At 42.1% G+C, this 17,510-nt stretch overlaps 1 protein-coding gene across 2 annotated transcripts in view; it reads right to left on the bottom strand.

Annotated features, from left to right (window-relative positions):
• Nucleotides 1–932: 932 nt before the first annotated feature.
• LOC133415766 (pecanex-like protein 1) overlaps nucleotides 933–17,510 on the bottom strand; it is a 38,794-nt gene continuing 22,216 nt past the window's right edge. For both annotated transcript variants that reach the window (XM_061702136.1, XM_061702137.1), the window contains exons 24-36: nucleotides 15,442–15,550; nucleotides 15,209–15,338; nucleotides 14,773–14,831; nucleotides 14,470–14,685; nucleotides 13,107–13,360; nucleotides 11,928–12,158; nucleotides 11,703–11,806; nucleotides 11,464–11,611; nucleotides 11,141–11,371; nucleotides 8,454–8,728; nucleotides 8,208–8,377; nucleotides 4,256–4,662; nucleotides 933–3,275 (exon numbers count right to left, since the gene is read on the bottom strand). In XM_061702136.1, the coding sequence (XP_061558120.1) occupies nucleotides 3,123–3,275; nucleotides 4,256–4,662; nucleotides 8,208–8,377; nucleotides 8,454–8,728; nucleotides 11,141–11,371; nucleotides 11,464–11,611; nucleotides 11,703–11,806; nucleotides 11,928–12,158; nucleotides 13,107–13,360; nucleotides 14,470–14,685; nucleotides 14,773–14,831; nucleotides 15,209–15,338; nucleotides 15,442–15,550 (2,487 nt within the window). In that variant the 3' untranslated portion in view covers nucleotides 933–3,122. The remainder of the gene's footprint in view (nucleotides 3,276–4,255; nucleotides 4,663–8,207; nucleotides 8,378–8,453; nucleotides 8,729–11,140; nucleotides 11,372–11,463; nucleotides 11,612–11,702; nucleotides 11,807–11,927; nucleotides 12,159–13,106; nucleotides 13,361–14,469; nucleotides 14,686–14,772; nucleotides 14,832–15,208; nucleotides 15,339–15,441; nucleotides 15,551–17,510) is intronic.

Here is a 17,510-nt window from a genome sequence, read left to right as displayed (position 1 = left end):
ATTTCAAATGTGTTTGATGGTCTAAAACAAAGAAGGGAAACTAAGCAAATTTGAGAAGGGGGTAGATACCTTTTCATGGCACTGCACAGTGGTGCTAAAAAATGGCACCCCGTGCCAATATTTTTCAGCATGACTATAAAAAGAGACTGCTTTCCCCCCCCCTTGACAGTCTGACATGAAATCAGACTAAACTTTTCCCATTTTAGGTCAATTAGGATTACCAAAATTATTTCTATTTGCTAAAAGCCATAAGAGTGAGAGGATTTTTTTTAGACAAATGTATATAATAGACAATACACTCAAGCATGATTGTACATGCCAAGTAGCAGGAAAGTTTTACCTTTTAGAGGGCGAATACAACATTCAAAGTATAGAGAGATTTTAAAAAGAAAATGCAGGCCACCAGAATGCCACCTACTTGGCAGTTTAAAGGGATTATAGTGGGAGAATGTGGGCCTCCAAAATTCCAGTTATTTGGCTTTTTAGAGGGGAAATACTGGACATACTTACTTGGGATTTTAGAGAGATAATTGCAGCATAATGCAGACCTCCTACATGCAAGCTATTTAGCATATTGGAGGGATAATAAAGGCCCCCAACACTTCAGTTATAAATGTGATTTTAGACAGCTTTATGTGAGATAACGCAGGCCATTAACATGCCAGCTACTTGGGATTTTAGAATGATTTTAGTGGGCTGCCAAAGTTCCTGCTGTGTGGTATTTTACAGTAAAAGCACAGGAGAGAGAATAGGAGCTGCTAATGTTGCAGCCACTTCTAATTTGAGAGGAATTTTATTGAGAATGAAGGCACCCAGCTTGCTAGATACTTGGGATTTTAGAGGGAGGCTCCAACATTTCAGCTATATGTCAGATCTGGCTAAGTTGGTTTACTCAGGAGAAGAAAAAAAAAAAAAAAGCCATAGCAATCAAATTGCAAACAAAGACAGAAACCTTTAATTTAAATAGAAGGGGGGGAAAAAAATCACTAAAAAAACTGTACAGAACATTTAACATTGACTTAAATAAGACTCGCCTTTCAGGGGGGAAAAAAAAAAGCAGATGGTGGGATGGGGTGAAAAACATCCAAAAGCAACAGAACCAAATTGCACATTTCAAATGTGAAGCTTTGCCCCCTCGCTTATTTTAAACAGTTTTAGTGTCTTAACGGTAAATAACCCAGAATTTCCAATCATAATAAAATAGGTTTATATTTATATATATTTTTTTTATGTATGAAACATGCTGTACATAGTTGCAGAGAGAAATCCCTTCTTATTTCAACTGACACCCAGCTCTGACCGCCGTCTTGTGCTTTGCTTTCTCAGAGCAAAGTAAAAAAGAAAGAAAAGAAAAGGTTTTACTGGCAGCTGTTATTTCACAAAAAGAAAAGATGTGGAGAGGGCTACTTGGGATTTTAGCAGCAGTATGTGGGCTTTCAACATTCCATCTTTTTGTGATTTTAGCAGGAGCGTTAGTGCCTGCAATATTTCAGCTATTTGGGATTTTAGCAGAATGTTCATCCATCCTTCAATACCGCTTATCCAGGTACATGGGTGAACTGGAACCTATCCCAGCTGACTTTGGGCCAGAGGCAGCGAGAGTACACCCCAGATTGGTTGCTAGCCAATCGCAGGGTACACACCATTTCCCAATTATTCCCACTCATATTACCCACCTAAGGACAATTTAGTCTTCAACGAACCTAACATGCATGTTTTTGGAATGTGGGAGGGAGCCGGACTACCTGAAGAAAATCCACGCAAGCATGGGAAGAACATGCTAACTCCACACAGGAAAGCCAGAGGCCGAATTCAAACCCCCAACCTTAGCACTGTATGGCGGATGTGCTAACCACACATTCACCGCGTTGCCCTAATAGGAGAATTTTAGCGGGCCACCAAACGATGTACTTTCCTACCAAGGAATACTGTACCATTTTTATAGAGCATTTTATTTTGGTCATATTTTGTATTCTGTCATTTGTGTTCTACTGCATTATCTGATCACTGTGGTCAAACCAAAGCGGCCAAGAGTGCAGGAGAGGAAAGGAAACCAACTTAAAGCGACTTCTCTGTGTACTTCCAGTTACATCCACACACAGGAGCCCCTGTTGAGATGACACAATTGCAATACTGGTTTGAAGAGGAGGGGTGGACAAAAAAAAACAAAAAAGTAAATTGCCAATTCAACATCAGCACGATACAAACAAATCCCATTATGTAAGACCGCATTCCTCCAATAAATATTCATCCTTTGTTTTCGTTTTTAATCCTTTAGTTCCAACTAAAACGCTGGATTCAAGCAGTAGTAGTAGTGACTTTACTAGTTAGTAGTAGCGAAGAGATGCAGAAGCAGTAGTCGAGTAGGCGTGACAAGGAAGCAGACCCCCTCGCCCCCATCCTCCTTGTTGGATGTGATGCGGGTGGGTGTCTCCGATTGACTTGCTTGGCGCCAAAACAGAGTGCCTCACCACAATTTTCAAGTAAAGAAGAAGAAGAAAAAAAAAAAAAAAAAAAAAACATCCTCCAAATAGAAGAAAAAAAATTAAAAAAAAAAAAAAAAAAAAAAGCTTTGCTGCCAGGTTTGTGATCAACACATTTGCTCAGATTGGACTCGAGGCTGTAAACAATCGGTCCGAGCACCACGCGTGGGCCGGGGGTGAATTTTCAGTTGGTTTAAGAGTTTGTTGTATTTCTCCGGACTGAACGCGGGTGGGAGAAGGGCTTTTGAGTCGAGAGAAAAACCGAACAAGGCTTCTTGTGGTATCCACGCAGTCAAAGCTGATCCTCCATGTTCCAGTTCATAAAAATAAACAATCGTTGAGCAAAGGAAAGAAAAAGATCCCTTATAATTGCACTGGCCTTCCTGGCCTGTTAGCACACTCACTCTCACATTCACATACGTAAACACACACGCAAACGCACACTATGCCTCTGACCCGAGATAAGATCCTCATGAAGATGACTTTGGGAGTAACATCCTGAGTCGACGTGCAACATGCTGTCAGACTGCAAAGGAGGGAGTGGATATTTCCGTGTGTTGTGGATCTATGTGGAATAAAAATTAATGGAATGAGTCCTGAAGACTTTTTTTGGGCGGGGGGTGTCGGGCTTGTCAATCATCAGCGCAAGTGCTCGAGTAAAGGCAACTCGGTGGATTCGTCAGGTGGTGCGGGGGCGTCCCCTGCCGGCAGCGGGCGGGAATCCATCACCCGTGTCGCTCCCAGCGGGTCTTGTGTGGGACTGGCCTCTTGTGGAGGGCCAGGGGGCAGGGGCTGTGAAAAAGGAAGGCAGTCAAAAAAAAAATAATCAAACAGTGTGGTCACCACTAGTGATGGGCATCAGAATTCATTCAGTGATTCTATTTTGGCTGAGGTTGTGTGGAATTACTGTCTACAAATTGCTTCTTGAAGAAATAGAGCTAAATGGAGTGCACTACATATCAGTACCATACAACATTAAAATAAAAAATAAACAAATGCAGCGACAGAGCTCTCCAACTGAAGTGTCTAGAGTAGACTGTGACATTTTCGGCATGAGTGCAAGGCGAAGAAATAGAGTACAGAGAAACTCTTGGGCTCCTGCGGACCTTCCAAACGCGCGCAGTTTCATCTCAATTATTTTGCCTACATGGCCGACAGGCACGCAAAGCCTCTCTGCAAGGCATATTTGTTAGAAAGCGATCGGGAGGGAGCGTCGATACCACAGCTTCAAAGAGCGACAGGTCAGCATGTCTTCTTCACTTCAAAGACTTCTCTTCAAGTCAAACCAGCGAATTATTACGAGAAGCAATCTTGTTCCCAACTGGTTGCGTTTGATGAGGCAATTACTGAATAATGTTGGTCGTAGAGCACACAAGCCCAAGCTAAACAGTCATTAGCAATTTGATTGACAATAACAGTGTAAATGTACTAAATGTATTTCTTGCTATGGAAGAAGTCAAATGTCTATGTCTCAAAAGTGTTCTCTGTCAATCTGTCTGCAGTCGTACAAGAGGCGGCTCCAATTACCGGAGACAAATTCCTTGTGTGTTTTTTGGACATACTTGGCAAATAAAGATGATTCTGATTCTGATGAGGTAAATACAAGGGTACTGCATACGTAAAAGCTTCTCTATATATTTTCAGAACATTCAGAAAGATTCTCACACCTCACAAAGATGATTAATTGCAGTGTTAATTTTCCATAAGGTTAGAAAGATTTTAGTCATGCCCATCACCGCTCTGCCAGGCCACTTCCTGTTGGTGTTCCTCACCTGCGTGCGTATAGCGTGGACGATTCCTCCATCACCCTCGGCCGCCGCCGAACCGTTAAAGCCCTTTCTGCCTGAAAAACTCCACTTCCCGAAATGGCTCTCGAAGTGGAGCACGTTGCCCTGGGCGAGGCCAGCCCGCTGGCCCGCCCTGTGGCTCGAGTTCTCCAGGAAGCTGGAGGGGCAGAAGTGCTCGGGCACCGGCAGAGGGGGCGGCACCACTGACCCGCTGAAGGAGAGCTGCGAGCTGGACAGCTGCTGACCCAGCAAGCCTTGGATGGAGGATGTACGCTGGAGGGACGAGAGCAGTCCCGCTTCCATCCTGCCCTCTGATTGGCTGAGCAGAGCCAGTGGGAGTGGCTGGGGGTGGTGAGGCCAGTTCAGGGTTGGACCGACTGGGTTGTCCGTACCTGATGGGCAAACAACAAAACACTAAAATTACACATTGCGACTACTGAGCTTTTCCATTGTGAAAATAACATCCATGCCATACGACTTCCTGGCACCATAGGTTCAAAGACCAACTACATCGTTAAGGCGCTACTGGAGACCAGGAATAGGAAAGTATATCCACAGAGCATTTACATTATGAAGAGCAGGGATCTTGTTTGATGTGCGTCTCGTGTCTCAAACGCACAAAAAGTAGCAGTCACTACTACTACTCCATAAAGTATGATCAATCTGAGTCTTCGACCGCCTGGCTTAGTACTCTGGCGTGGTGCTGAAAATCCGGTGTATTTTTGGGGGACGAGACAAGACTCCAGAGTTTGACTCATTTGGCCGCATATGCGCCCAAATTTCTGTACTGTGCGGGGGAAATTTTTTTTTTTTTAAAAATGGGTGCATACAAGTGCCCAGTCATTTGAGGGGAGGGGGAAAAAAAAAAAAAAAAAAAAAAAAAAAAAAAAAAAAAAAAAAGGCTTGAAAGCAGACAAACAATGGGTTTCATCATTGTGATCTCTCAACCAATCAGAGATAGTTAAGAGCGGGGACCCTCTGTCTGATTGGCTATGAGCATGTCTGTATGCGTGTGTGCGTTTCAAATTCAGGCACTCGCCTACACGAAGCTAAGTTTTCTGACGGCGAGCCGGTAGCTGCACAGTTAATAAAATTTGTTCCAAATTCTAACGTCACTGCGATGATGTGGGAAAATTTTGGATTCAAGCCAGATGAACGCGGCCATCCTACTAACACCAATGAGCTGGTATGTCGAATTTGTATTAAGTCGCCTCAAAGTGACAAAACCCATTTTAAACAGCCATCCTACCCAAATTACTTTCGCTGGGAACAAAAAAAACATCTCCCGTTTCCCGTCATCTTGCAATTATGGAACCCTTTGCCCAACAATACAAATACAAACATGTATAGGGTGCACATATGCTAACATTATATAGAGTATAGTGTACTCACTATTGTAAGAGATGCAGCCATTGAACATGTTGATAAAGCAGCATTTAAAGAAAGGCTGCAGACTTTTAAATAGTACAGATCTGGACTTAAAGCAGGTTTCTTTGATCTACTTGTATTGTCATTAATGTTGCTACTTGGCACTTTTTCTTCACCAACTGGAAACTTAATTGGCAGTATATTTTAAGGAATGAATGACCGTTTATACCTGTGCCAAATTTTAATATTCGTAGAAGTGCCATTTTTTTTAACAGAGCCCGAGTCTGTTTTATCTATATTTTTTTAATCTAATATATTTTATTTAATGTTCTACATTACAATATCAATGTTGATTATTCTTAGAATTAGTATCAAAGTGAATTGTTGTTAAAAAGGATATACTTGAATTATTATGCACTAATATCAAATCAGTGGTATAAAAAAGATCAACGATACTATCGTTTATCGTGATAATTTTTGGGAAAAGATATTTTCCTAAAAGATTTGCTATCATGATAAGCCTAAACACACCGAGAACAAGAGCAATGGACAACACAAAAATATTGTACAAAAAGTATTAAAGAAATGCAGTAACACCTGTAATAAAAATATGCAATATAGCGGAAGCGCGAAGAAAGAACAATAAATAAAGCGTAGGATTACTGTATTCCGTGATGATAAGTTGCAGGGACTCACTGTTCCCGGGTTGGCACTTAGTGTTTCCATGACATGTGCATTTGCACTCACATAGTCTCACGTGTAAAATGATCTATGATGAGTACTGTAATATGTGTTGAATTAATTTAGCCATTTTCCCCGAATATTGTTACATTAAAATGTATTTATTCACTGTAAAGTATTTATTTTGTTACATTGACAATTTTCATTGTTTTCACCTTTTTTTCCACATTTTCAATGACAATCATGACAATTTTACACATGCATTAAACATTTATTAGATTTATTAATTATAATTAAATTAATTATAAATACAAAAATGAAAAGGAAATATCAAAAATATATTTTTTCTACCTCATCTGTGAATGAAATGCCCATCCATCCATAATTTTTTTTTTTAAAAAACTTAATGTGGTTCTTGAGCACAAGTTTGCTCATCCCTGTTAGACACTATTGTCTTTTATTTGACAAAAGTGAAGGAATTAAAACTTTTTAACCTTGTCTTGTTTTTACATTATAACACCACATCATTATTTTGATCATTTTAAGTGATGTTATAGGTTTGCCATTTAAATTTTTACTGCTGCTGTGATGTATGTGCCAAGACAGTTGTCTAGCCAAAGAATGTACAGGAAGTCCTCGATTTACGAACGAGTTTCGTCCCTACGCTGGCGACGTAACACGATTTTCCGCGTAAGTCGGATTACACCGTTAAAGTCGAAATTTACGGCGAAATACTTCTGTTACGGGTGTTGTCCCACGTGATTGTGACAGCAAGCTCAGTCTGTGTGGGCGTGTGCGTCGATGTGTGAGTGAGACGGGACTGTGAAGGAGGAAGGAGTGCATGCAGGTGCGAGTGTGTACAGTGGCAAGTGTAGTGACGGCGACCGGGGAAGAGTAGCGAATCGCGGAGGACCCGTTGACGTTGAATGTGCAGAGGAGCTAATAAACCCATTATAGCATCAAATCGGTGCTTCGTGCCTTTATTGTTGCCACCACCCAGCTCAGCTGTGCAACGAGAGAAGGGAGTTAACCCCTGCGTCTCCCGACCACGGTCAGGTGACCGTAGCAGGAAAGGTTAACACTTCGTATAAAGAAACTAAAATACATTAAAAAAAATAAATAAGATGCTGTACTTACCATTACTGCTGAGAGTGTGAAAAAAGGAGGGCAAAGAAAGCAAAGATACTCCCGCCGCACAAACACAGACATGCACTAGCTAAGCAGAAACACTATGGTGCTGGGACAAAAGGGCGGACGAAGCACGGGCATCGTAAAGTCGAAACGTCGTAGGTCGAGTGCGTCGTAACTCGAGGACTTCCTGTATTGATTTCCATGATTGAAAAAAGAAAAAAGTACAGTGCTGTCTATTTTTTGTTGTTGCTTTGCTTACAATTTCGCAACGTTATTTACTTTATTTCATATATGATAATTTAATTTCCTTACATCTTATTTATGTTAAGTACATTCTTACGATGTGTTGAAGTAATAAGCGGATTACCTGTCTCTTATTGTTACGATATCAAAGAGCTTGCATCATCCCGAAACACAAAAAAAACCTTTTGAAACTGTACCCTTGTAAGTTGAACGGAACTGAACCACATGGCTTTTAAAAAAAAAAAAAAAAAAAAAAAAAATCTCCATGAAATTAATTAATTTTTAAAATGTAGATGTAGCGGGAGAAAATGGATGGATGGATTTAAAATGTACACTGGTTTCACATGATTCAATTGTGGTAAACTGGCATCATTTTTGAGAAGGGAAATTTTAAAAAAACATTACATCAGTTTACCATATTTTAATCATGTGCTACCGATGTACATGTTCAAATTAACTCAATTCAAAGGACTGTTTTTTCAGTGTACTTCTTTGTAGAGGCAGAGAGTCTCACCCAACGAGTGCTGCATGGTGGGGATGTGTGGCTGGGGAAGGCTGGAGGCTGGTGTGCTCTGGGTGGTGTGGATGGCGACGTTTGTCGTGATGGAGGCGGAACCGCCGCCGCAGTCCGAATCCTCAATGTTTCCTCCGCTGTTGCAACCAGCGCCGCATCCTTTCTGCATCCTGTAGAGAAATAAACTAGTCACGCTCACAGCCCTGACCACGAGAAGTGATGATGGTCCAAACTGGCGTATGGTACCTGTCCCAGCTACTGATGAGCCAGTTGTAGATGTTGTGTGGGCTGACAGGTCCCCCCCACACAGAGCGGAGCTGACTGTGCCCACCCGCATACGATGTGGTGAGGGGGGACACGTAGATGGGGTACCCAATGGGCTGGTCGCACGATGAGTTGATCATATTCCTTAGGGCCTGCTTGGCGTTCTGAATGCTGCCACGCTCAGGGTTGCGGTTGCGCAGGAAGACCAGCTCTTGCTGTTGCCCGGCCCACAGCCCACGCACACACTCTCGGTTCACCTGTAGGGGGAGCACAAGGCTGGTCAGTCGTGTGAGGTGGAACTCACATAAGAGTGTACAGAAAAACAAATGCCATTTTCAACAAAGTTTTCAGGAAGGAAACCCCCTGCCACAAAGCATTGAAAATGTTGGCGGGGCAGTCGAAAATTAATGAGCGCAATTTAATATAACCAACTAATCATTGATTTTTCTTTTTCACTGGTTGTAGTTTAAATAATTGTTTGAATGTTTATTTTAAAAGAAGTTTTGTCTAAGCCCACCCTCTTCCTGTCAGACATTTTGGAAATAATGGATCTGTGGTACTCTTTCTAGGCATGAAACCATACTGTTGCTCGCAAATACTCACTTCTGTCCACGACTCTTTCCCATAACTTCATTGTGTGGCTCATCAACTTTATTCCTCTATAGTTGCCACAGTTCTGCACATAACCCTTGTTCTTAAAAATGGGCACTAGCACACTTTTCCTCCATTCCGCAGGCATCTTCTCACCCGCTAGAATTCCATTGAACAAGCTGGTCAAAAACTCCACAGCCACCTCTCCTAGATGCTTCCATACCTCCACAGGAATGTCATCAGGACCAACTGCCTTTCCATTGTTCAACCTCTTTAATGCCTTTCTAACTTCCCCCTTACTAATCATTGCCACTTCCTGCTCCACCACACTTGCCTCTTCCACTCTCACTTCTCTCTCATTTTCCTCATTCATCAACTCCTTAAAGTATTCTTTCCATCTATCTAGCTAGCACACTACTGGCACCAGTCAAGATATTTCCATCTCTATCCTTAATCACCCTAACCTGCTGCAGATCCTTCCCATCTCTTTCCCTCTGTCTGGCCAACCTGTATCGATCCTTTTCTCTTTCTTTAGTGTCCAACCTGGCATACATGTCATCATATGCCTCTTGTTTGGCCTTTGCCACCTCTATCTTAGCCCTATGTCGCATCTCAATGTATTCCTTTCGCCTCTCCTCGGTCCTCTCAGTGTCCCACTTCTGAGCTAACCCTTTTCCTTGTATGATTTCCTGTACTGTGAGGTTCCACCACCAAGTCTCCTTCTCTCCATTCCTGCCAGAAGATACACCAAGTACTCCCCTGCCTGCCTCTCTGATCACCTTGGCTGTAGAGGTCCAGTCTTCTGGAAGCTCCTGCTGTCCACCGAGAGCCTGTCTCACCTCTTCACGAAAAGCTACACAACACTCGTCCTGTCTCAGCTTCCACCACATGGTTCTCTGCTCTGGCTTTGTCTTCCTAATCTTCCTAATCGCTGTCGACGTCTTACACACCACCATACCATGCTGTTTTGCCACACTCTCCCCTACCACTACCTTACAGTCAGTAACCTCCTTCAGATTACATCGTCTGCGTGCTTCTACCTCCGCTCTTGTCGGTCACCCTATGTTCGTGCCGCTTCTGTAAAAAAAGTGTTCACTACAGCCATTTCCATTCTTTTTGCAAAGTCTGCCACCATATATATGTCCCTCCAAGTTCCTTTCCTGGATGCCGTACTTACCCATCACTTCTTCATCACCCCTGTTTCCTTCACCAAGATGTCAATTACAATCTTCACCAATCACGACTCTCTCTCTGCCTGGGATGCTCAGAACTACTTCATCTAGTTCCTTCCAGAATTTCTCTTTCACCACTAGGTCACATCCTACCTGTGGGGCATAGCCACTAATCACATTATACATAACCTCAATTTCAAGTTTCAACCTCATCACTCGATCTGATACTCTTTTCACCTCCAAGACATTCTTAGCAAACTCTTCTTTGAAAATAACCCCGACTCCATTTCTCTTCCCATCTACACCATGGTAAAACAATTTAAACCCTGCCCCTAAACTTCTAGCCTTACTGCCTTTCCACTTGGTCTCCTGGACACACAATATATCAACCTTTCTGGTAATCATCATTGTCAACCAACTCCCGAGATTTTCCTGTCATAGTCCCAACATTCAAAGTCCCCACATTCAGTTATAGGCTCTGTGCTTTCATCTTCTCTTTCTGCCGAAGAACCCGCTTTCCACTTCTTTGACTTTGACCCACAGTCGCTGAATTTCCAATGGCGCCCTGCAGGTTGACAGCGCCGGTGGCGGACGTTGTTAACCCGGGCCACGACCGATCCGGTATGGAATTCTTTGGATGAACGCTCATATTTGTTTGGCAAAGTTTGAAGCCGGATGCCCTTCCTGACGCAACTCTCTGCATTTATCCGGGCTTTGGACCGGCCTACAGTTTGCACTGGCTTGTGCCCCCCATAGGGCTGAATTGAATGAATAAAAGGTTAAATTAAATTGGGCTCATTACTTTTTGAAAGCCCCTCATATGTATCAAAAACAATAAAAAAAACTACCCCCCCCCCCCAAAAAAAACAAAACCAAATAAAATGCAGAAAATGGAAGAGGTACAACCTTGATGACCCGGAAGCTGAGGAACCTTTTGTTCAACATGATGATCTTATACTCGTCGCTACCGTCATCCATGATGTGACGCAGAGCCAGCAGCGAGGGCATGTTTGCGAGGATGGCACTGCGCCAAACAGGGTCGCCCTCGTGCGATATCAACATCTTCTCCTCGTTGGCGGTGATGGCGTCATAGAGCACCGCAGGGTCCTCATACTCATCCGGGGATGTAAAGTGGTCCTGGGGGAAATCGTGACAGGGGTCAGTATGTTAACCTGAGGGTAAGGTTTTCCTCTTGTGAAGTTGTTTCCTGCTGGTCAGAAAAGTGCTACCTGATGCAACTTGAGGGACATCCGCACTCCGGGCGCCACAACTCGATTCAACAGGTCCATATCTGCAAAGACCCACTCGTCCCGTGGCGATGTGATGCGAAAGTCTCCCTTGAAGAGTGCATGGAGGCCGTAGAGAAACGGCTCCAAGCTGTCAAAACCACAATGGGGTAGGGACAGTAAACTTTTGTACGATATGAGCATAAAAACAAATATTGTCCAGGCTGAGCTGGTGCTCCCACCTTGCAGACATGCTGTGGGAGGCAGTGCCCAGGGCTCTTCTTCCTAGAATACACAACCCTAAACAAAGACTGACTAGAGGAGAATCTCGATCACTTGTTACAGGCTGCAACACAAAAGTAGTAGAACTTAAACCAACTCCAACAAGATCCAATCTTGAGGTTTAAAATATGAATTTCCATCACTTATTACAAATAAGTGGATGTAAAGCCTGTGGCGAGACGAACCGTTTGACGCCTGCTGTTGCAATACTGAATCCAGTCCACATAAATCATGCAGAATGAGGAGGGCGTGATGCCGGAGGCCCTGTGGTCGTAGTCCTCGTCAATGTTCAAGTTGAAGGTGGGGTCGCTGTCGACGTAGTTGGCTCCGAGACAAGGTCGCAGTGCCTCCTGGATCGTCTCGTTAGCCAACCACTCCTCCAGCTTGGGTGAACGGCTCACGTAGTAAATGATGCTCTGTTGGAGAAAGCAAACATGCATTAATACATACAATATTAGTGTACCAGGCAGAGTAGATGAAAATGCGTCTAAATGCAAACTTCACTGACCTGCATAGGGGATTGGCATGATAAATCTATTTTTAAACTCAAGTAATTTTGTCAATTGTGGAATCTGCTCGAACAAACATTTATTAATGTTATTTCGTCTGGTGTCTTGAAATCAATGGCGGCATTATGGGTTTCACCATCAACGGAGGGTGTAATGAATTCAATCCTGATTACTTTGCCGCCTTGTTGGTCTCCTAAAGAAATCCAAACAGGAACTAGCAAAGAGCAAATTTTGCCGTTGGACTACTTTGACAATAATAGCTAACTTTGTTGGTAATATTTTAACACAGTGTATAAATACAATTTAAACTGGCGGAAATTAAATGGAATGAGTTCCACAGGCTGTGAAAGTTGGAACTACTTCTGCATATCTCATTCTGTATGGTTGGGGAGTGGGGTTTGAGTTGTACTGGCTCTCCCCATGGTGATTTCACAAGCTGACATATATGATAAGAGAATATATTAATCAGATTTGTTGTGGTTTGACATTACATTTGTGTATTTCCTTTACAATGTTGATGAAATAGGTTCTGTTAATAAAGTCCTTGAGGCTACACCTTAGGAAAAGGCATAATGTGATTCACTGAAACAAAATATAGACTCAGCGAAACTACAGGATTAAGTATGGATGACGTCCACCATCATGTCCATCAGTTGTTGCATTGCACAGAAATTTATGAAGACAGGGACAATGATGGATAAAGAGAAGAGTGTACAATCGAACAAAAAAAAAAGTCAATATCAACGTCTCATTTTTTAATAATTTTCACAGATGTTTGTATTCATTTGCTTTTGTACAAATTGGATAACCTGTAAAGAGACTTCATGGCTACCCTGTATTTTCTGGACATCTCACCTTGACATAGTACGTGATGAGAATCTTGCGGAGGTCAAACACTTGCAGCATGGAGGCGGCGTTGTTGTCACTGATGCTGTAACCTTCCAGCACATACTTGGTGGCCGCCACCTCCCAGGCGAGCCAGCGCTGTCCGAAAGCGGCGTTGAACGACAGCATGTGAGGCAGGTGACCTGGCTCGCAGCAGCAGCAGCCCTCGTCCTCCTCCACACCTTCTGTGATGGCCTCTACTTCCCTCTGCTGACAGTAGGTGCCTGCAGGGAGAAGAAGAAGGTGATGTAAAATGCATCACATAACACAAGACAGGAGCTGTATCAAAATTCCACCTTTAAAAATATATTCATTCTCAGTTTTGTGAAAAAGTTTTAAACTGAACAATATTTCAATGGTGTTTGTAGTTTGCAGTTGTGTAGCTACAACTATAAGACGAGGGGCAGTCCAAAAGTAATGAGAACAATCTAATTTAATCTACTAAACAGAAAATGGATGGATGGATAATAGTTTTTTTTCCCCCTGAGATTTTTATGGTCCTGTCCTCTTCCTGTTAGCCATTTTGGAAATGAGGTCATTGTTTGATCCCAGTTAGAAGCAGAGAGCTGTGTTTAAATTTCTTGTTCTGGAAGGGGTACCACCACTAAACATTTTGAAAAGGTTGCAAAATGTGTATGGGGAAGCTGAAATAGGTTACAAGTACAACACAGTCAAAAAGTGCGTGTCCAGGGTCAAAGGCGAAGAACAAGAGCCTGCTTTGAGTGACCTCTGTGACAGGCAAAGGAGCGGCAGACAAACCATCTTCAGCGGTTAATCCTGGGACTAGTGCTTGGGTCGAGGCACTGATCAGAGAAGATGGCATGTGCAGTATTTTCAGATATATTTTAATTAATTTAAATGTGTTTAAAGTTTGTGGGAAGGCTAAAACTATATTTATGTTTTTTTATGGTCTCTGTATTGCACATTTTTACATGGTCTGGAACACATCCCCTGCAATGAATGGTTTACTGTGCAGCTCTTCTATTAGATTGTGCAGAGGTACCTTATGTCGGAGGTGGTGAATCAATGTAAAAGACTACTGGAGGAATCAAATGCAAGAATACTAAGTGACCTATTCAGGGTAACATCATCGTTTCGCTTCAACTTCCAATAAATCTGGATCTTTAAACTTGTCATTTTTCAAAATAACATATACAATGTGAGAACTCAGGATGACCGTATCAGCTGTATATGAATAATGTTTCTGTTTTCTGTAAATAGCAACTGTTGGGTAAAAACAGATATTCAACTCGGCTTAGCTCTGTGAGTGCCTTACCCATCAAGCAGATACAAAAAAGTATCTAAATTTTTAAGAATGTGGCTTGCTGCACACCTCTGAACTCCAGACCCCTCAGCTGGAAGGTGACCAGGCCATTGCCGATCTCGATGATGTGCACCAGCGCGTTGAGGTAGTCAGAGGCGAGGATGAAGCAGTCGCCGGTGTTGTAGTTGCCCCAGCGGCCGAGCAGCAGATCTCCACACAGGCTGTGCTGCAGCGAACGTGTCAGGTGCTCGTAGAAGATGGAGTTCAGGTTGTTGTCGTCGGCGCCTGGCAGGAAAAGGCGGCGGCATAGCAACAGTTTCACATCATCTCAACCATGTTAAAAGATACGAGAAATGGTCTTAGCGTGCATACCTGGGTTACGGTCCAGCTGAGTGGCAAGTCTGGTGTTGGAGTGGTCAACTCGCTTGGTGCTAACAAGACAGAATTGCATTAGCACTGATTGTGGTGAACTGGGGCGGGCAGACGTTTTTAATCAATTTGATTATTAAAAGAGACCACGTCATTTGTAAAGGAGGTTTTAAAAATAAATAAATAAATAAATTGTTAAATATGTAAAAGTGTTTATTTTACATACTAAATTACGTACATATGCATTTTTAATTAATAAAATGAATAAATACATTTTATTTAACAAATATAGCTTAAACACTAAATTAATGCAACAAATATTATAGGACTCTTAAAAATGTAAATACTCGGTGGACTGGATTAAAGAACGGACCAGGCTGTATGTGGCTCCAGGGCCACATTTGAGTAAAATAAAGCTGCAGAGTCATAAACCACATACTTGTAGTCCCGCTCCCAGAACTTAACAGGTCTGGTGTATGAGGTAACAAACACAGCGCTGCCTAGCACTGGATTGAGAGGGGTAGAAAAGATAGCTGAAAATATGGCCTGCACAAATAGCACAGCAGAGTCTGCAGAGAAATGGAGTTAAGGGCACCTCGTGAAGAAACTGAGCAATCACTGATGTGTCATCACACGTAATCATAGGAGTCATCGAATCAGCTTTAAGGATACGTGGCACAGCAAAGGGCTGAGCGAAGGCGTGGAAAGCAGAGCCCCATGTGATCTGCCAGGGGGCGATGTAAGTCAACACGAAGCGTAACTTATAGAGCAGGTCCCACATCTGAGAAATATAAAATTTAAAAAAAGATGCATTTAGGGGTCAGCAATGTGGTCAAATAAAAATATCAAAAACAATTTTTTTTTATTTCATGGTAAAAATAATTTGACGATATCCTAAGAAAAAAAACTGTAAATCTCTACTTGCATCCCGAGACATTTATCCAGGATATTGCACAAGAATACTGTATGGCAATATACAACAATTGATAACTTCAAGTTATGTCTAGGCTGGATACAGGAGAATATGCCAAATCAGGTTTGCACAATACTATTTTAGTTAAGCTTTTGTTTAAAAACAAACATGTAAACAATTAAGATGACAAAAAAAATTTAACCCTAATTAAATATTTTAAACCAAATAAGTGTCACTACAGCACACACTGGCATACAAATTTGGCTAGAGCACTGCAGAAAGAAATGTAGTTGATGGCATTCTTTATGTCTTGCCAACGTTTACTTTCTTTGCCATATGGTACTTGTTTGCTAAATGACTCGGCAAGGGTTTTCTGAGTGTGTTTTACAGATTTCCTCATCTTTAGCGGAAGTCGTGGATGGATGGCTGGATGTTTACTTTATGCATCCTGTGATGATGTACCACCCCAATTCCAATGACATTGGGACATTGTGTTAAACAAATATTAACAGAATACAATGATTTGCAAATCATGTTCATCCTATATTTAATTGAATACACGACAGATTTGTAATGTTCAAACTGATAAACTATTGTTTTTAGCAAATAATCATTAACTTTGAATTTTATGGCTGCAACACGTCCCAATACCACTGTGTTACAACACCTTTTCCTTAAACAACATTTAATAAACGTTTGGGAACTGAGGACACTAATTGTTGAAGTTTATTTCTTCAAAACCTGTATGTACCTTTCAGCATTAATGATGCCTTCACAGATGTGTAAATTACCCATGCCATTGGAACTAACACAGCCCCATACCATCCCAGATGCTGGCTTTTGATCTTCGCGTCCATAACAGTCCGGTTCTTTTCAACTTTGGCGCGGAGGACACGACGTCCACAATTTTCAAAAACAATTTGAAATGTGGACTCGTCGGACTACAGAACACTTTTCCACTTTGCATCAGTCCAACTTAGATGAGCTCGGACCCAGATAAGCCGGCGGCGTTTCTGGGTGTTGTTGATAAATGGCTTTTGCTTTGCATAGTAGAGTGTCAAGTTGCACTTACGGATGGAGCGCCAAACTGTATTTACTGACATTGGTTTTCTGAAGTGTTCCTGAGCCCATGTGGTGATATCCTTCAGACATTGTCTGTTTTTGATGCAGTGCCACCTGAGGGATCGAAGGTCACGGGCATTCAATGTTGGCTTTCGGCCTTTCCGCTTACATGCAGTGATTTGTCCAGATTCTCTGAACCTTTTGATGATATTATGGACCGTAGATGATGAAATGCCTAAATTCCTAGCAATTGTACATTGAGGAACATTGTCCTTAAACTGTTCGACTATTTTCTCACACACTTGTTCACAAAGAGGTGGACCTCGCCCCATCTTTGCTTGTGAATGACTGAGCAATTCAGGGAAGCGCCTTTTATACCCAATCATGGCACCCACCTGTTCCCAATTAGCCTGTTCACCTGTGGGATGTTCCAAACAGGTGTTTGATGAGCATTCCTCAACTTTCTCAGTCGTTTCTGCCACCTGTCCCAGCTTTTTTGGAACGTGTTGCAGCCATAAAATTTTAAGTTAATGATTATTTGCTAAAAACAATAAAGTTTATCAGTTTGAACATTAGATATCTTGTCTTTGTAGTGTATTCAATTAAATATAGGTTGAACATGAGTTGCAAATCGTTGTATTCTGTTTTTATTTATGTTTAACACAACGTCCCAACTTCATTGGAATTGGGGTTGTATAAAGTAAAGCTACTAAATTAGATTTAGTAGCTGCATAAAGTTTTAAGACCTTTCCAAATTATGTGTTTA

Source organism: Phycodurus eques, chromosome 17 (assembly GCF_024500275.1).
Source record: "Phycodurus eques isolate BA_2022a chromosome 17, UOR_Pequ_1.1, whole genome shotgun sequence".
NCBI classification, from domain to species: domain Eukaryota; kingdom Metazoa; phylum Chordata; class Actinopteri; order Syngnathiformes; family Syngnathidae; genus Phycodurus; species Phycodurus eques.
Note: the sequence above shows the minus strand (reverse complement) of the source record. Positions and strands in the feature narration are given on the sequence as shown.